At 49.6% G+C, this 20395-nt stretch overlaps 1 protein-coding gene across 1 annotated transcript in view; it reads left to right on the top strand.

The window, feature by feature from the left end:
• The window catches only part of LOC119809184 (death associated protein), a 46016-nt gene that overhangs the window by 265 nt on the left and 25356 nt on the right, over positions 1–20395 (top strand). Inside the window, exon 2 of the mRNA XM_038322056.1 lies at positions 12193–12289. Coding sequence (XP_038177984.1) covers positions 12193–12289 — 97 coding nt within the window. The remainder of the gene's footprint in view (positions 1–12192; positions 12290–20395) is intronic.

Below are 20395 nucleotides of genomic sequence, written 5' to 3'. Positions count from 1 at the left end.
GGGCGATGCGGAAGCGCGCAGGTGAGCGGGGGCTCCGGGTCGCAGGTGAGCGGGACGCGGTCATCCAGCCACGTAGCCACCTCGGGAGTCGCCGCGAGTGCCCGCGCTAAGCCCAGTTGTACAACTCTGAACTCAAACGTCGGCAGCTTCCGCTGAGATTGTACAGATGTTTCGGGGGAGTCCCCAACAATTAAAAGGCAGTGTTATGCCGTGATGATTAATCGTGGGCTGACAGCGTTTCACACTGACAGACCAAAGGAGCGGAAATAATCCCCATCACTAATCACCTGGCATGGCTTTCTCTCCTCATTTTCTTTTCTCATCCAGCTTTCTCTTGAAAGTGGTTAAAGTAATATTTTTAAAGCAAACCCTCAAACTCTAAGCCAAGGCAGTTAGTTAAGTTCAGGAAAGAGGCACCTTTCTTAGGAAATGGCAAGCAACCTTGGTGCGCGTTGGGCGCCGCCTCCACTCAGTTCCTGTTTGTTCCTCCGTGGCTGCCACGCTGGTGGGGCTAGGTGGCAAGGATGCCTGTGAGAGCACCCCTGAGAGGCGGCTCCGAGGCCGCGGGTCCCAGAAGCCAGATCTTCTTAGAGCTCCTCCAGGTCTTGACTGCACACGCTCTAAACCAGGGCTTATCCCAGCAAACCTTAGAGGAATGTACTGGGTGGGAGACACATCTGTGCCATCTGTCACACCTCTGCAGCTGCTGGCCCCCACGGGAGGACAGGAGTGATGGGGGAGGAAAGGAGGTGCATTGTGACAGCGCCTCTCCGCTAACCTCACAGGGTGTAGGAGTTAGAAAAGGATCCCGCTGTGGTGGAAACACTTTGTGTTTGCTGTAAGATTCCATCATGGAGTTTGTAACGATCTGGGTTCAATCCTTGCTTCGGACCAAACAAAACCACCCTTGGAAAGACTTCCTTTAAGACACAGACTCCTGCCCCTAACCAAGCCTATCCAAAACTAGTGCCCGTTTTTGCAAAGGAAAAATTAGTCTTCTCCAATGGAGTCTCACTTATCAGAGTAGGCCCCATGCTACGTAGGTAGATGACCAACGGAAAATGAACTCAATGGTATTTTTTTGTAGATTTCCTGTCTTGTGTTGCTTTGGGTTTTTGTTTGTTTGTTTGTTTGTTTTGTGAGGTTTTTTTTTTTTGGTTTGTTGGTGTTTTTTTCTTGTCTTATTAGTCTTTTGCTTTGTGTGTTTTGGTTTCTGGTTTTGTGGTTTGTGTGTGTGTGTTTAATTTTCTCTTTTAAAAAAAAGTGAAGTTGGGTGGGTAGGGAAGTGGGGGAGGAGTTGGGGAGGGGAAAATCATAATCAGACTATATTGTGTAAAAACTTTTCTATTAAAATTTAAGAAGCGCAAAACCAAAGAACAACAAAGAAAGATTTCCCTTAAGGAAAACCCTGACCTTTAACTCTTAAAGGAGTAGTTTGAGTCCAGCTGCCTGTGGATCTGTGCTGAGGCGAGGGGCCTGTGCTCAACAGAGACTCAGCGGAGTCTCCCTGGAGAAGGAGTTCATTAATGTGTGCCTCTTAGAAAGACAATGAGTCAGAACAACATTGATTAAATTGCCCACAGAGACTATGAGGCACGTCTCTGGATCAGAGGAAGGAAAAGCTCACTTGGAGAAACTGGAGAGTTCTGGCTTACTTCAGTTTGCAAACAGGCTTTTGAATTAGCAGTGGAATACCTTGTTTGTGCCTACAGAGATAACCACCTTGCTGTGCCTGTGGAGCTGTGCACTTGGGCTCTAAGTTTAGAATTTGGGGGCATGACATTGTGCTTCTCTGGGACTCAGGGGTCTCCTCACCTGACTTTAGAGGCTTGACCAGATGGGGTAGCCTTTGGTGGGGTCTGGCCTTGGGACTGTAACTTTTGCTCCTTTGCCTGTTTGTTCCTCTTGTTAATCAAACAGATCTCGTGACCTTAGGGCAAGCCCTTTAACTCACCTGACCCAAAGGTCTAGTGATAAAGCTGCTGTCAGGCCACCTAGACCCATGAGCCCAGAGGGATGGGTGGGACCGCGCTGTTAGCGGGCTGTGCTTCTCAGCAGCACCCTCCTGTGTAGTGTGTGTTTCTCCTTATCTGCAGAAGTTCCTTTCTGCGGCCGGGAGGCCAGAGTGTGCCCTTTTTTGTCTGGCAATATGAGAGGGCAGCAGTGGTGCAGGATAAATGTTTGTAGAAAGAAGAAAGGGCCACCCACTAGTAAAGAATAATAAAGGGTTGCCAAGAACACAGTCCATAAGTCAAAACAACTGCCTTAAGAACTTCGGGAAAGCTTTCATTAAGTGCTTACATTGTATAACAGACTTGTGCTTAAATCTTTCATTGGAAATAATAAAATCCTCTTACCACGCCTCTTTTGCTGTCCTCTCTTGTGTTCTCTCTTTATTGACCTCTCCAGTCCCTACAATGTCCGTTTTCCTCGCTGCACCTACCTCCAGTCTCTCCCACTCTCCTGGCTTCCTGCCTGCCTGTGTCTGTACCTTCAGGGGCTGGCAACACTACTTAGAATGAGACTCTTAGTAAACTGCTCCAGGAAAGTTTCCCCAAGGCCTGCCCCCACCCCCCACCCCACTCCCTAATGCCACGCCTGCAGCTTCCCTGCTGTCCTCATTTGCACAGGTAGTGCTATCAGCGGCGTGGTGGAAGCAGTAACTAGAGTCTGGTCAGTGTTACAACATACCACCAAGTATTTAAGTGCTAGGCGCTTTGACTGCAGTGGTCTATCGTCAAAATACTGTGGGCAGTGCCATTTAGCTCATCGGCAGAGCAATTTGGGGTGATGTACTAACCTCTAAGAGCTGGTTATGGGAGGTGGGGGACTGGCCTGAAGGACCTCAGCAGCCTGACAGTGTCCATCGCTCGACAGAAGCCACTCCCAAGCTGTGAGGTTACCGAGGTGGTTTTCAAAGAGGATGGAAGGACGGGCTGCACAGAGACCTTCCTGGGATGGATGGCACTTCACTGTGCTCTGCACGCATCTCCCTCCCTGACAGCAAGCCAGGCAGCCCAGACTGCAGCCCCGACTGCTGATGCTCACCAGAAAATGTGTATGGAGAACTCGGGTGAGCCCATTGGTTTCACTACTGTTGCTAAGGCAGCAGCAGCCGTGGCCTTCCCGGCTGCCCACGCTGCCCAGACTACACGCGATGACTCATCCCTACCAGTCCCATGTGAACTGGATAAAGACTCGCTTGGCAGATACACGTTTCAGGCTTATAGCCCCCACCACGTGTACCCATTGCCCAGGGGAGCCAAAACGATAAGTCGAGTTTCATAAATCTGATAACATGATCTCATCACGTGTTGCTGATTTTCTGTAGGGCTTTCCCCCAGAAGTTGTCAAATGAGAATATGAACGTGGCTGTTTATGTCAAGGACGGCGGGAAATGGGCCACTTGCTGTTTTCAGCAACACTGATAATTCAGCTCCATTGCATTAATCATTCAGACATGGCTTCAGGATGCATTAAAGCCTGTGGATGATAACTGACCCTGAAGTACTCTCTTGCAGGAAGTTTTTGGGTTATCCAGGCTGTTCTGTTGCCATAAATGAAAGGTGAATTTGCCTTTTTGTAGCGAGCATCCTGTCATGCACATGGTAAACAGGTTCCCATGTTCAGCCAGGGAACCCAGCCATTGACCACCGGTTGAAGGGAGCACGCGCCCTCTGCTTCCACTCCCAGCATGCCACGGGGCACACCATACTTTAGCGACTGTTTGCTCTTATTTGTTTCCATCAGGGTTGACCTAGCATTTGTAATGCGGTTACAGTTACCTCCCCTATTCCTTAGACAGCTCCGGCTGTCTTCCCTTTCTGGAGCCTGCTGTATGAGTCCTGTTCATTTCAGCCACCGCCCTGTGTCCTGACATATGGGTGGCCGTCTCCTATCCACATCTCAGACATCTTTTTGCTTACACAGGGAATATTCACTTTTTGAAACAGTCCTTTTAGGTGAGCGGAAGAAGCCAAAGTTCCTTTTTCTCCTGTTGAACCTCCAACAGGGAGCAGCGTGGAGTGGCGGACACTTTCTGCGCCATGACGCTGCCATGTCTGCACAGGCTGCCACAGAGGGTTGAATGTGGTAGAATATCAGGTCTCTGGCGGGGCCGTGAGAGGCAGGCTTTGCTGTGGTAGTTTCTGCAGGTAATTATAGTAAACTTGGTGGTTTTAGACCACGATGAGCTTAGTCACTAGACAAACGATTGTGTTTATTTCAAGTCGAGTGGGAAATAGTGCACTTTGCTCTTTTTAGTCCTACAACTTTGCTTTTTTTTTTTTTTTATCTCAGTAAATGCAAAATAATTCAGTTCTTCCTTGCCCCGTCTGGGAAGAGTCTAGAGTAGGTGTCACAATGCTCAGGCCAAGGTGTGAGCAGGGCTGTTGTCCTCTGGAGACTCTGGGGGGAGCCTTCTCTCTGGACCTTCTCTGTGTTGAGTTCACCCGCATGCCTTGGTTTGTAGCCCCTTCCTCCATTCCCACTGGGACCCTGACTCTTCTCCTTCCTCTTTTCACATCTAAAGACCTTTCTGATTACATGTCCACGTGGCTAATCGAGAGTAATCTTAGCTTCAGACGATTGGCTTTCAGTTCCCTCTGCAACCATACTTTCACCTTGCCATAGAACACATTCGTAAGTTCTGGGGAGAGGAGACATTATCCTGTGACATTAAAAGTAACACCACAGTCACTGTTCCCTGTTCTGTTGCCCATGACCCAGCTAAGTGGTCCAGTCGCAACGCGGGTCCAGAGGTGGCTTCGGCCAACACCTAACAGTCCCTGCCTCCAGGATTTCAGATGACAGTTCTCCCCAGCACCTCCAGCAGTCGGGTCCTGCTTTCCCTTGTGACTCACGAGACAGCTGTGCGGTGCCTCTGCTCTCAGACACAGTGATGTGGAAGATGGACACAGCCTTCTTTGGTCACACCCTGTCCCTTAACTTCATTTCCACCCCGGCCTGTGTGGCTTAAATCAGCAGCCTGTACCCTAACCAAAGAGCGTTGCTCTCTTCCATTTTTCCCTTAGCTTCCTTAGTGATGAGCTGTCTGAGGTGCAGGATCAGGGCATCTGGGAGGGGCTCATTAATTTTTAGCGCATACCACGGAGAGCCTCTGTGGAGACCCCTGGAGCAGAGGGTTCTCAATGGGATTTCCCACAACTGACACGTAGATAGGCCAGACATCAGCACCCAGTGTCCACCCTTGCTGCTGCCCCTCGCATTCCCACCTTTGATTTACAGACCTCACACCCTGGGCTGCGTGAGTGTCTACTGAAGGGAGGCCCTTCCTTGCCCGGTAATGTAGAAACACTTCTAATGAAGACAGACTGCATTCCTTTGCCCTGTTCCCTTCCATTTTAAGCTCCCGTCCTGCATGTCTTAGGGAAGGTCCAATTCCACCTCCCCTTACTTCCCATGCTTCTGCGGTGCACTTCCTGGGCTTATTTCTTACCTACAGCTTGCTGGCTCTTTTGTGTTCTCACCTCCCAAGGGTAGATGAGCCTCCTGTTAGTACCATTTCAGCAGCTCTTCTCCAGGAAGAGCCAAGGCAGCTGCCCTTCAAAGCATCTTTTAGGATCCGCACTGAAGCTTTGGAGCCATGGGTGTGTGTTATTAACAGCTAAACCCGTTAGTTCACTGTTAGCTACTCTGCCCATAGTCTGCAGGATCCTGGAAGACCTTTCTCTCTTTCTACTGTCCTGCTACAGATTTTTCCAGCCTCTTGCTGAGCCTTCACAGTAACTGCCCTGACTGCCTCTGGCAGCTCAACACTGTAACAGCTGAGGGGAACTTCCGCCAGGAATGGCAGGGAGTCACCGCCCCCTCCGTTTGCTCCCAGGGCCAGTCTGACCAAGGAAGGTTCCTCTACCCTCTTCCCGTTTGGACAGGATGTTGTTCCACTGATTAGTTGTTGGTTTTTTTTTTTTTTTTTTTTTTTTTTTCGAGACAGGGTTTCTCTGTAGCTTTGGAGCCTGTCCTGGAACTAGCTCTTGTAGACCAGGCTGGTCTCGAACTCACAGAGATCCGCCTGCCTCTGCCTCCCGAGTGCTGGGATTAAAGGCGTGCGCCACCACCGCCCGGCTCACAGATTAGTTTTGTACTTCAAACTTTCCTCCTGCCTACAGGTGATCTAATGATCGGGACCTGACCACTGTCTGTCTGCACACTGCTTGGAAGGGTTCCCGGTGATTAAGGGTGTTGGTCATCTAGATCTATCTGGTCCACCTGTGCCTCTTACAGACTGTGCCCCTGGGGGAACTGGGCCCTAGCACAGGGTGACTCAAGTGTGATGCTGGTGTGGTTAGTTGGGTGCCTAGAACATCGCAACAGTGACAAAGGAGATGTGGCAGAATCACCCAGGACCTGAGAGTCTCTGGAAGAGTCCTTACCTAGCAGTGGCTCCCTGATGATTGTCGCTGATTGTCAGCCCTCACATATCAGTACCACAGTGGCCTCCTTCCCTGTGGTCCTATTCCCTCCACAGTTGGGAGATGTTCAAGCACACGGGATTTGAGTCCATGAGCGCTTTCTAAGCTCTGAGTTCTCATCTCAGTGTATGCTTGCTAGAGGGGAGCATATCATGTATGCCAGCTCTCTCAAATGTTTCAGGAGCTAATTGAGTTATCCTCAGATGTCTCTTGAGAGGGAGGGACATTGTTATTCTCTTCACAGGTAGAGGGCCCTGAGACCTAATGTGAGACACACACGTGCATACATTCCCACAAGTACGGGCAGAGCTGGGGTTTGAACCTGCAGGCCCAGAATCCAGGCCTAAACCTGGCATGATGCTCAACCTAAAAGGAAGCTGTCACACTTCAAATGCAAATCCTCTCAGTAACAACCACAAAGCAAAAGTCTGTAATTTACCTTTTCTAGTGTCTCAAAAACAAAACAAAATGAAACAAAAACCTAGATTAGCAAATGGTCCTACAGATTTTTTTAGTTTTTCAAACAGAATTCTAGATAAACTGATAGGACCATGCAACATGCTGTCATAACATTTGGCATTGTTGCGACCTAAAATAAATCTGCCTCAGCCTCGAGTTATTATTACCACTGCCACTTTTTATCGCTGTATCAATCACAAACATGCTGAGACGGATTGATGAAGTTAGTTGCTGTTAGAAACTGAACTAAACGTAAGTGCTGATGGTAACTGGGCTGTGGCACCAGGGGCTTCTGCAGAGGAGTGGACAAGCTGTGCCAGGGGCACCTCCAGAGATGTGACCATTTCAGATGTCACCTTGACGTCGTTACCAGGTCTCTTTGTCTGCGTGGCACAGACCTTTTCTCTTGTGGTTGATTTGAGGAGTGTGTCTGCAAACTGCCGCCTTGAAACGGTCCAGAGACGCCCTTTGCCGGTGCTCACCCCCTGCCACCACCTCTGTAGCAGAACGCCGCAGCTGGGCCGCTCCTGTGGCAGACATTTCTTTCCTGTGGTTCTGGAGGCTGGAGGTCCAAGGTGAAGGTGTTGACAAACCTGGTTTCTCCTGAGCCTACTTCCTCTCCCTCCCCCCATCTGGCAGATGAACTCACATGGCCTTTTCTCCATGCATGTGCACTCCAGTGCACAAGTTCAGTTGTATTGGAATTCACGTTCAATGTTAACTTATCTCTTTAAAGGCCCTGATGCCAAATACCATCACAATCTTAAGGCTGTGGCTACTATTAACAGTTCACCATAAGTATTTGGTGACCATATGTATTTGGTGGCAATACCATCACAATCTTAAAGCTAAGGCTATTAATACTTCACCCTATGTATTTCATGACACAACAGCATCTTCCATTGGTTTCTGGTGGGCATGGGCAGGAGGAAGAAAGTATATTCTAAAAAGCACTTAGGGGCAGTTCTAGATCTTGGATTTCTCAAAAACATCCACCATTCTCAGGTAGAAAACCATAGCATACCACAGAACTTTGATCTAAGTCTCCATTTCAAGTGGGGCTAGAAGTCTTAGGTTAAAAATTCGCCTACAAATGGTGGCTCTTTTGTTTTCTTTAGCTTTTTTTTAACTCTGAACTCAAAGTGATGGACCACTAAGGACCAGGAACAAAGAAGGAACTGAAATTGAGACTTGGAACGTAGTGGGTGGGGTTTGGGACCCCAGATCCCAACATAAAGCTGGATGCTTAGAGGTCAAACCCTGTGGAGGAGGGTTTGGCACAGTGAGACAGCAAGAAGCAGAACTCCTTTAGCCCAGGCTCCAGATGGGAATAAAATCTGAGAATTTGTGAACACAGGAATGCTTTTAGTGTGAGTTAAGTTGGAATATACATTATATGGTGTGTTCACTGCCTTTCTGGTCTATGAAAAGAATATATACCAAAAGCAACATGAAGGAGGAAAGATGAATTCTGGCTCACAATCTTAGTCTCTTGAAGCCAGGCAGGTATGGCAGAGTTCACAATGACTGGAGGCTTACCATTTCTTGGCAGATCAAGAGACAGTGCCCAGTACTGGAACCAGGGCTGAGTTATGATCTCCAAAGCCTCCCTGCCCCCTCTAACTGTCTGTGTGCATCTGCTAGGCAGCATGTCTCAATGGTCCACGGTCTAAGCAACCAGAGGCCAAGGGCTTCGAACACAGCTGCGTGGGGCATGCCACATTCAAACCTTGGCATCCGCTGTTGCCCTTCCCATGCTAAGAAATCCATCAGAAGAATGAGAGGACCTGGATGGAAACAGTCACAGCCTCTCACTCCACAGAGCTGCTGCCCCCACCAGTAGTGACTCTTGCTGTCTTGGGCAGGGAAGACAGCACATGAGCCCCAGCCACCAAGCTCAGGGACAGAGGTAGACAGCAAAGGTCAGCGCACAGAGACCTCAGTTGAGGAAATAGCAGGACAGGCAGCTGTAGGACAGATGTGCCTGAAACAGATACATGGTTAGAAACAAGGGAGGACCAAGTCCCCAGCAAAGACCCGATGATAACGTGGAGACAAACTAAGCCCTTTAAAGAGACAGAAAGTTACTGAAAATCGGTTGTTGAGATAAAAGGCAGATTTCTGGGAGCATTGTTAAACAGGATCCATTTTTCTCCCGGAGTAGCATGGTGTTCCCGCATTAAAGGGTGAGACACCAAGGTTTTAGTTTCAAGCCCAGATTGGCAGATACGCCATTTAAGCACAGCCCTCTGATCCACTGGTCCATTCTTTTGCCTTCTGTGAACAGCCCCAGGGTTCTGCAGACCATGAGAAACCAGCATCCTTGTCTTTCCAAACCTAAGGCTAGCCATGTTTCCCGGGAAAATCAGAGTCATGAGAAGACCTTCACCTGCTCCTCCCTGTCTACCCGTACTGTAACCTTGCCCATTCCCCGTGACCTGACAGGAACCCCAGAGACTAGCTGACTCTGTTCCATGAGATACTGGCTGTGCTGTAGTAGAAGAGTAGGTAGCAGTCCTCAGGAGGAAAGGCAGGGCTCTGTGTGCCCACAGAAGAGACCCATGTCAGGGCACTACTCTGTCCTCGTTTAGGGGTCTCTATCTTAGGGCTCCCCGTCTCTGGCAAGTGCGTACAATGGAAAATAATTCTACTTCAAAGCAAACAGTTTATCCTGAGTCAGGTTCCTGTGTAGCAGGAACACGGGTTTGGGTGACTGACATAACCCAGGTGAAAGACTTAACTGAGCTTCTGTAGCCTCAGGAGAAGTCACCAGTCAGTACAGTCAGCAGATGCCTTGTTGGGAGTATTGGGTAGGTGGGCTGTCCCCAAGTGGGAAATCTTTCCTATAGGTTTCGGATAGTACTTCATTCTTAGTTTTAGGTCTGGTAGAGGCTATGGGTCTGCTGGGCTTAGCATAAATACATTCTTAGAGAGCTGTCCAAGTCTTGAAAACATTAGTTTAGATGCAGAGGTTGAAAGTCAATGACTGTTAATGACTGAATGTAACCAAGGTAATTTTGCCTCTCAGCCTACAAGATTCTACACACTGTCACAGTGCTCAACCTGGGCTAGCTCAGGCATTCTCCAGGGTCTTGAGACAGATCAGCTTTACAGAACTTGAGCACCACACCATGGTACAAGACTTGGTGAGCATAGGGTACATGCAAAGCCTGTCCTGGAACAATGCTACTAAAAGATGATACCCAGGCTTATTGGGGGGGGGGTCTGCTGTCAGATATATTTGGGGAGACTTCATTGTTGTCTGAGGTTTCTGTCCTGCCCGGTTCCCGCAGTCGTTAAGTCCCAAAGAAATCACACAGAAGACTACATTAATCATAAACTGATTGGCCCATTAGCTCAGGCTTCTTATCAACTCTTATAACTTACATTAGCCCATTATTCTTATCTGCGTTAGCCACATGGCTCCGTACCTTTGTCAGTGGTGTAGTTACATCTTGCTTCTTGTGTGCTAGACAGGACTGTAGAGGGAGCTTCCCTCTTCCCAGAATTCTCCTGTTCTCAATGACCTGCCTCTACTTCCTGTCTGGTTGTCCCGCCAATACTTCTTGCCTGGCTACTGGCTAATCAGCGTTTATTTAAAAAATAATTGACAGAATAGAGACAATTGTCCCACACCACTTCATGTTCCATCCCACCTAAAAGCTTCTTGATGCACATTAGCGCAGCGAAGGCTCATCAAATCTCCCTTGGACCCATCTGGGGCTGGGGAGATGGCTGAGCTGGTAATGTGCTTGCTCCAAAAGCCTGAGGATCTGATTTCAGATTCCTGGCACCCACGTAGAAGCTAGTTCATGTCTGTAATTGCAGCACTAGGGAGGTGGAGATAGACGGCTCCTCAGAACCTGCTTCTCTCAAAAACAACAGGTGGAGGAAAGACTGAGAAACAGTGTCCCGGAAAAATATCTAGTATCCACCCCCAGCCTCTACACTCATGCATGCACGGTAATCCATTGGATTCTGTCTACCTGGCTTTTCCTCATCTTTTCCATCCTACACTTTCCAGCTCCACCCCTTCTTCCCTGGCTAGCTTGACTACAGTTACAGATAACAAGTGGGTACACGTGTAGAAATCAGAGGCCCCACTGGTCATTTCTCAGTAGGATACACAGGGTTCCTATGGAACCCAGTTATCCCATGCCTATATACAGACCCAAGGAAATGAACACACAGACACAGAAAATTATAGAAAGGTTATCCAGCACTGCAGTGCTCATAACGACCCAAACTGCCAACACCCTAAGTGCCCATCACGTGGTGATAGGGTAAATCAAAATGTGCTATATCCGTGCAGAGGACTGTATTTGGCATTAAGGCATGAAGCCCTAATATATGGGATAACATAGGTGAACTTTGAAAATAAAGGAAAAGAGCCAATGACCAAATTCTGTGTGTTCTGTGATTTCTTCTCCACCCTAGAGTAGGAATATGTGACTGATGGTTACCAGGAGCCAAGGAGCGATGGGCGGGGAAGGCTCTTCGTGGGTGTGGGATTTCTGTGTGGGATGACATAAAGTAATGAAAGCGTGGTCTCACCGCTCTGAATACACTCAGGCCGTGTTAGACCGTCTGAACAGGCGAGCTCCGTGGTACAGGAAGTGTGTTTAAAAGCTGCTTTTAGAGAGAAGATGGCTTCTGCCAACAGCAGTCTTTTGGAGCGTTGTTTGGGAAGGAGGGTTGTTCTGAATGGCTTTGCGGCCCATGGCTGGGCTCTAGGATTCACCCAGTACCAGTCTCTTTTGAGAAGAACCCACTGGAGCTGAGAGAACGGCCATTTCAGCCCAGGGCTTATTCTGAAAGCCTGCGGACTTGAGTTCGGATTCCTGGCACCCACCCAGAGGCTGGGCGTGATTCATGTCCGTAACCCCAGTGCGAGGCGATTTCCCAGAACTTGCTGGGCAGCCATGGCTGTGTCACCCTGGTATTTGAAGAAATCAGATCACGAGGCAGGCTTTAAGCGGCCCGTGTTTCGTCCGTATGACACAGAGAACCCAGAGCAGCCAGGTTGTCACCTGGCTTATGTTCCCTTCACACTGCTGTTCTTAGAAAGTACGTAGAGGTGATCGGACAGGAACGCAGGAGCCGTGGGAAGTTTCTAAGATATAAAAGGGCACCGAGGACTGTATCATGTCCGTGTCCTCTGCATCGCGCTACCCTCCCCCTGTTTATGATTGTTACTGTCCCCGGCGTCCATTCGATACCCTGACCTTGCATCAGGTGCCCCAGATCCACAGGCAGACACCCCTCCATCCTGGTCACCCCGCCTTTGTTTTTATTTCAGTGAAAGCCGGCGGAATGCGGATTGTGCAGAAACACCCACACACGGGAGATGGGAAGGAAGAAAAAGACAAAGACGAGCAAGAATGGGAAAGCACCAGGTGAGAGACATCAGGTGATGCGAGCCGACCGTGCAAGTGACCACTCGGTTAAATATTAATGTCTGCCTGTGCGTCCAGCACCTCCTGGACTTTCAGCCCTCACACCGTGTGCTTTCCTTTCCCGTTGTGAGGCAGGGTTCTGTGCTAGCAGGAGGGAGACGGTGCATCTGGAGTGTACCATCTGGCTCACCTCCGCCAAACACCCTGTCCTCTGGTCTGACCAGGGCTGCTGGGCCCAGGAGCTGAGCGGAGCATAGCCTCACCCTGTAGCCCTTTAGTCTGGCACTCTGGAGGGGGCAAGGGGACACAGCTTCCACCCCTCCTGGCAGGTCACAGGGTGCCTGATGGTTCTTGGTGCTCAGGTCTCTGCCCAGTCCAGAGACGTGTGCCCATCTGTGGACAGGAGCTCCCCACTAGGGCTGCAGCCTGAAGCTCCCCAGAAGCTCCTGTGACCGCTCACACAGTGGAACCTCAGCATCCTCACAGGCAGCGTAGGGAACTGACTTGGGAAATGCTCTGCAGGCAGATCTGCAATAAGCAAGTAACCGTGTGTGTCCTTCAGTGACAGCCCCAGCCCTCCAGGGTCCTACATTCTGTTTGCCTCTCTCTGTCGGCCACCTGTTTTCCTTGAAGGTCCTGGTCTTGAAGCTTGGTTTGAGGGCTGCATCCTTCATCGTGAGTAACCGTGTTGTACCATCGTCACCTCAGACACAACCGTGAATACATCCATGTGGAAGAGCGTCCGCGGCAGCGTTCCACTGCACATGGTGTCTCCACTCTAGCAAGAAGGAATGTGGGGAGGGCTGTCCAGGAAAGAGGGTAGTCCAGCCTCTAGATTTCGAGGGATGGAAAGTTACCTGTGTGTAGGAGCCAAGACAGGGCGGCCCCTTGCGCTTCTTCTGACTTTCCGATGAGCGGAAATGCAGCAGCTGTAGGAGAGGAGCAGCTAAAATCACGGAGGAGTGGCGTTGAGAGGAAGATGGGGTGTGCCCGCCTTAGATTACAGCATCCTCTTCTCCTGAAGGATTAATCAATCCCCCCCCCCCACACACACACACACACATCTGTAGAGCCGGGGAGGATGGAGCAAGCTGATTGCAGAGTCGAGTCTGCAGAGATGCAGGCAAAGTCTCTGTTGTGCTACCCTGGAGTCAGATTGCTGTGTTCCTTGTGGGTATATTGGCCCTGGCTTGGCTCTTCACCAATGTGGCTAAGCCATGTGACCTAATGGGAGCACATCCCGAGTGGGAGAAGTCTGCACACCAGGCTGCTGACTTGTGGTGCTGATGCAGGCATGGGTCCTGGTGCCCCTTGTGATGGTGCAAGCTTGACTTTTGCCTCCCTCCCTGTTCTGTGCTGGGTGTCTGATAATCATAGTCAGCATGTTCAGTAATGATTATCGCTGTTGCTTCTTTAGGGCTTTTGAAAATTCTTCTTATTGCTTTTCTGTGTGTGTGCACATGTGCCACAGTCCCCCTGTGGAGGCCAGAGACAGCCTTCAGGAGCTGTTTCTCTCCTTGCACCATGTAGATCCCAGGACTTGACCTCAGGTCATCAGGGTTGGCAACAGGTGCCTTTATCCACTGAGCTGTCTTGCTGGCCCTACTTTTTAAAACTCTTTCTGGTTTTTGTTTGTTTGTTTGTTTTGTTTTTGTTTTTCGAGACAGGGTTTCTCTGCAGCTTTAGAGCCTGTCCTGGAGCTAGCTCTTGTAGACCAGGCTGGTCTCGAACTCACAGAGAGCCGCCTGCCTCTGCCCCGCCCCCCCCCCCCCCCTGAGTGCTGGGATTAAAGGCGTGCACCACCACCGCCCGGCTTCTTTCTGGTTTTTGTTTTGTTTTTCGAGACAGCCCAGCTTGGCTTCAGACTCATAATCCTGCTCCTGTCTCCTGAGTGTCGGACATACGGGTGTATGCCACCACACCAATTAATGATGGCCGATTTGTGGTGTGTAAGGAGCCTGCCTGTTCTGAACAGTCCATCCACCTTACACCTAGGACTCTGGCCACTCTTTATTGTTTTCTCTGTTTCAGAACGGGCTATTGTCCCCATTCAAGGACCCCCTCCTTAGCTTCCAGAGAATACACTGAGCTTCCTTCCATGGGCTCTTCGCAAATGTGCAGAGTGCAGGCAGCTGGCTCCTTGTTCCTCATGGTCAGCCTCCAGGCTGTGCTGATCAGTTCCGCCCCTGTTGGGGATGGATATTTGCTGACAAATTCCCATCACTTGACACCTCCTGAAACAGTCTCACTATGCCCGTGGTGTGGATGACGGAAGCAAGACTTAGGGAGGTCGGTCAGCTCACTGATGCTTAGCCTGTCAGTGTTCTGGCCACACAGACTGCATCTGGAGCCTTCTCTCTCTGAAAGGGATTAGTTCTGAAAGTCTGTACTTCTCAGATCCATAATCTTCCCTTACTTCTGTACCTTCACCGTAAAGAGATTGGGGAGTTATCAGTTTTCAGCGTGGCTACAGGGACAGGGCTGGCATCGCTTTTATACATGGAAAGGCCCTGATTATTTCCAGAATGTACAGAGTATGTAGTCATCCTCCGGGGAGTGGCATTGGGTCCAGATGTGAAAACAAGCCTGCTGTCTACGTCACGTCAGTCTCCCCCTTAGAGCCACACTTGCAAACTCCCTTTTAAACATCTCCTGGATATTTAAGACTGCGTGCCAACTCATTGCTGGTGGCTTCCTCCTTCCTCTTGGAGACAGAGCAGTGATTACACAGAAGATGAACGTTCAGAGCCCCGAGGAGGTCATTTTGTGACCCAAGGTGTCTCACAACCTCCCTGGCAATTATTTCTTCGCATGAGCTTATGCAGCCCTTAATCTTTAATTTTCCAGAGATTTAGAAATGCCTCATGCTGCCGGGCTGCTTTGAGATATTACATTTAAGAGAAAAATGAAAACCACGAAAATCGGGGCTGGAGAGATGGCCCAGTGATCAAGAGCACTGGCCGCTCTTGCAGAGGAACCATGTTCGATTCCCAGCACCCTTATGGAGCCTTCCAAGCATCTCTGACTCCAGCAAGATTCCAGTGGCTCTCTGGCCTCTCCAGGCACTAAACACATGTGATCCATAAACATATATGTAGATAAAATGCTCAGCACTAGGCGCATTGGATATACATACATATATGCAGACAAAATGCCCATGCTCCTAAAATAATAAAAGGTGAAACCACAAAGCCCTGAAACTAAGACCACTCTCTCGTGGTGCTCCTGCTCTCCTGCCGATATATTGTGTGGGAACTGCCTAACCACACCTCTCCTGAGGACCAAGCCTTCGTCTGTAGCACTTGCTGTTTTGTGAGCTAAATACTCCCTCCACAGCCTGCTTTGAGTAGAAACATGGTGTCACTAGCACAGGTCTGTGAAGAGGAACCTCTAGTCCGTGCTCACAGTGAAGCTTCGAGCATGTCAGCATGTCAGGGGCTGCGGTCCCCTTGCACATAGTCATGTTTGTTGTTTATAGTTGGTAGTCTTGACAGCAGTCAAAGAGATGAAGTCATATGTATTCTGCCTGGTGTTTTCTACAGTGAAGGTGTGTGTCTTGGAAATGGGCCAAGTCATCCCCTCAGACACTCCTGAGTTGAAATTCAGCCCCCACTGTAAGGCAGAGACGGTGGAAAGGTCAGACTAACGGGCTCTAAGAGGTGGTTATGGAAGTCACGGCCTGGGCCCCATGAATGAATTCTGGTGGCTTTGTACACAAGATGGGGGCACCGGAAAGTGATACATATGCCATACCCCCAAGCTGCCCCACACCCCCTTGGAGCTGTCACCAGACACAGCCCCTGACCTTGGACTAGACCATGAGCCGAGGTAGACGCTCTTTTCTTTACAATTCCGTTACTACATTATATGGCAGAAAATGGGCTGTGACAGAGTGTCTCTTGGGGATGAGTTCTTTCGTCTCTCATCTGTCTGAAAACGTATTTGTTCTGCTTTAGCTCTGGAACGAAGGTGTGTTTGTTAGCCTCCTTGTCCCTGGGACAGAACACATAAACAGCTTAGGAGGAGGAGAGAATGCTGTTGCAGAGGGACTGTGTCTGCTCGTCCGGCTCTGTGCTGGAGGAGTCTGTGCTGGCACAGGTCTTCCCTTAGGATGCGCAGGAGTAGAGGGCTCTGGATCATGGCAACGGTGTCTCCGTGTGCTGGGTTTGCAGGCTTTCCCGCTCTGTCTCACTGTCTCACAGCTACACTGACACACATCCTCCTGTTCTGCCACGCCCTCCCTTCCATGATGGACTGAGCTTTCCAACCTACGCCCAAACCATTCTTTCTTTCGGTTGTTTTTGTCAGGCATTTGGTCACATGATAAAACCAGGCAGAGAACTGGAACTAGCAATGGGGTCATCTCTGTGCCGGCCTGGCTGTGTGAACCAGCAAGAGTGTGGAGGTGCAGAGGAGAGATGTAACACATGGTCCTAGGGCTTTACATAGGAACGGGAGGTCTCCTGAGCACCCATCCTTCCCCCACAAGAGAAGCCTGATCTCCTGAGGCGTTGTGGAAGTGATCCACAGCTGCTCTGCTTCAGGGTGGCACTGGCCATGCCCAGCCTGGAAGAAGCGGCTTCCGCCAGCCAGCAGTGTCTGGTGTCCACGACTTGGAGACCTCACACACGCCGCCTCGTCCCGTCACATGTCTCCATGTCCACATTTCCCCTAATTCCTGCATAAGGGTGACCTGGTGACCTTCCTCTGCCTGTCTCTGTGAAGACCCTGTTTCCAAATAATGGAGTTTGAAAACTTAAAGGTTTAAGATTTCACCACAGCCCCTTTAGAATGAGCCCCAAACAAATGCCAAATTATGATCCATTGAGATCTTACTGGTTCTCTCCATACGTTATCTGCTGGGATAAGAAATAGGGGAACTGAGAACTCTGAAGCCAGAGGCTTACACAGCTGTTTGTCACCTAGGTCACAAGGCCCCCCCGCACGAGACTGTTTATCTCTGGGCTGTGGTCTGGGTGTGTGAACCCTGGTGGCTCCGTGTGGTTGACTAATGTGTAAACCATCTGTAAGTTCAGCATTGTCTCTAAGTCCCCCGACATGTATGCAGATACAGGCAGACCAGGGCTGCTTGGTGCCAGCAGACCAAACTCAGTGTTATATCGGGGCCCCGGTGACATGGCAGCAAGAGCTGACCCAGGTTTGTGTGCAGTGGGCCCTGGAACCTTGCGCTGCACCAAAGGCTCCGTGTCCGTGTATTCAGGGCCTTATGTGACATGAAAGATCTTTACGGAGGGCTGACTGGTGGCCCCTGCTTATGGACTGAGATGACGCAGCTGTCAACAAGACCCTCAGAACAAAGCGTATCTGAGGTACCGTGTGTGAAGTTCCTACAGCAAAGGAGCCCTCTGCCAGCATTCACTCTTGTCCTGACTGAGCACTATAGCTACCTGTCTTCCAGGCCAGATGTTCTGTCCAGAGGACATGGCCCCACATTTCGATTTCATGCCCCATCAATTTTAAAGAATATTTTCTGTATTCATTCTGTTGGATTGTTTGAGAAAGGTCTCACTATGTAGTCAAGGCTGACCTCAAACTTGAGATTCCCTTTGCCTGAGTCTCCTAAGTGCTGGAGTTATTGGCTTGTGCCACCATGCCTGGGTCATTTTTCCATTACACACACACACACACACACACACACACACACACTGTTTAGTGCTATAACTCCATTCTGTAAGTTATATGCTATCTATAAAATAGATGGCAACCTAATTGGTAAAGGTGAATAGCAATAGCAACCTGACCCTATCATCAGCTGTTAAGTCAAGGTCCGACCACCCTTGTAGTGAAGTTTCCCATTAATGATTCAGGATGTGAGTTTAAATTTGTAATGACCTTCTGGGCAATTTCAGGTTCAGTGGGGGCGGGCTGCTGCTTGTCAAATCCAATTAGATCATTGGCATCTGCCACATTGTTGGTGATGAACTGAGATGAGGCTTCCTTTCCTTTCTGCTCCCAAGTGTTCATTTAGATGAGCTTCATTGTAAGCCGCTTGTCCGTTTTCTGAAAACTCGCTTAAATTCATTCCTAAGGCGGCATCTGAACACAGTTCTAGGCACTTGGGATGAGTCCAGGACGAAGCGAGACAGTTTGCCCCAGGAAACCATCAGCCACGTGCATTGCACACCTATTGCAAGGTGCTGAGGGCAGGTGAAGGGACATGGGTCTGGGAGGGGTCACCCCATCACCTTCCATGGGAGCCCTCAGGACCGCGAGACCTAGTGATAGACAGCCCGTGTGCTAGGTGGTAGCCGATTTAGCTTAATACGGCTTGTTTCTTCAGGGCAAACGGGTGTGAATGGACGGGGTCCTCGTGTCCATTGCTCTCCAAAGTTAAGCCCGCCTTCTTCACCGATTGGCTCACACCCCAGTGCCCGCCTTGTCATTGTGCACAGCAGGAGTTAAACCTTTCTTCCCAAACACACAGAGTACGAGTTTTACATGATAGGCAAGACTATAACTGCCTTTAAGAAGTTCTAGTTAGGATCTCCTTACGAGCCGAGCAGGGCGTGTGTGGCAAACAGCAGCATCAAGAGTTGTTGCTTTTCCCTCATCCAGCCTGATTCCTCTCACTAAGTGGGCGGCCGCAGAGGGTTGTATTTGGTGCACAGCCAATCAAGGTGTCCCCACACAGTGATGGAGCATGCATCACAGAATCCAGGCTGACCTCTTTGAGGCTGGGATGAGAAAGAAGTATGAAGTCTCAGCTTCCACACTGCTGCTTGATGGACTTGCAGCATCTGGCTGTTTGTTTATCCAGCGTCTGGCTGCCAAGCAGGTGTGGAAACCAGAAGTGGTTTGTTAGCTTCTCAGTGGCCCTTAGAAGCCAGATGCACCCTCCCTTCTGGTAGGGCTCCTCTCAGCACGTGGAAGAGGGAAGAAAGAAATAAGGCTTTTCTGTGTATCCGCTCCGGGGCTGGCCTCTCTGTTCTGTCTGTGGAGACTCCAAGAGTTACCCTGTGTATCAGGAGTGTTTGCTTACCATGAACATGTGGTTTGTAAAATGAAATATGTAACAATAACTACATGGAAAACAGAGCTTTGGTTGAGTCTGCTGCCTCATTATTACCCTGAACCTTTCTGCTCTTTTAAACGAGCCTGTTGGTTTCAGCTGCCCAACAGCACAAGAAGACGTCTGGCAGATTTTTTAAACCTAAGAAACCTGCTAACTCGCTGACACCTCCAGCTGGTGGGCCTGGCAAATGGCCTGGTGCCTGTGTAGGGAAAGAGCCCTCTTCACCTTCTTAGCCGTGTTCTGTTGTTGCTCAACTCTCTTGAGGCAAAACGCTCATTGATTTTTATTTGTGTTCATCCCTTAGGGCAGGGTTTAGTCATTAAAGGTGAATTACTGTGGATTGAAAGTCTGAGAGTAATGTCACACTTGGAAAGGTCTCCTATTCACAGGACAGTGACTGTGCCTGGGGACGCTGCCCCAGGAGTAGTTGACATGCCCCCCTTCTTCATTCATTGTTGTAGCCTATAAAGGCTGTTTGTACCCCCAAAATAATAGTTCTGTGAGGACATACACTCAAATATTATCTTGAGTTTTAAAGGGGAGAAATCGTGTCTCATGCCACAGCAAAGAGGATCTTGAGGTACTGTGCCAAGTGAAAGAAGCCGGGGCCAAAAGGACACAGCCCTCGGGATCCCATTGGCGGGTCCAGTGCATCCCACTGTAGATTAGGACCAGGATGGACGTTACCAAGGGTGTGGGCAGAATGGGGAGGGGTGTTCAGGGTGCAGTCTTGATGCCGAGAGGCAAAGGCTTTGTCTCAGCACTGTGAACACACTCAGCACTACAGAGCGGTACGCGAGAGTGGCAAAGGCGATCAGTTTGTTTCTTACCATTGTAGGTGGTAAACAACGGAGCAAAGAGGCCTCCGTGCCAGATTACCAGGTTGGTCAGAAGAACACAATTCATAAGAGACTAAGTGTAAATAAATACCAGTGACAAACAAATAAAAATAAGACCTCACTTTTCTTGCATTAAAAGAGAAGGGAGGGGGGGGAGAGAGAAAGAATGATAACCAGGCTAGGGAGATGGTTCAGTCAGTAAATCCTTTGACACATAACATGAAAACTGTTCAG

This window comes from Arvicola amphibius, chromosome 3 (genome assembly GCF_903992535.2).
Source record: "Arvicola amphibius chromosome 3, mArvAmp1.2, whole genome shotgun sequence".
NCBI classification, from domain to species: Eukaryota; Metazoa; Chordata; class Mammalia; order Rodentia; family Cricetidae; genus Arvicola; species Arvicola amphibius.
The sequence above is the reverse complement of the archived record's forward strand: the minus strand, read 5'-3'. Positions and strand labels throughout refer to the sequence as shown.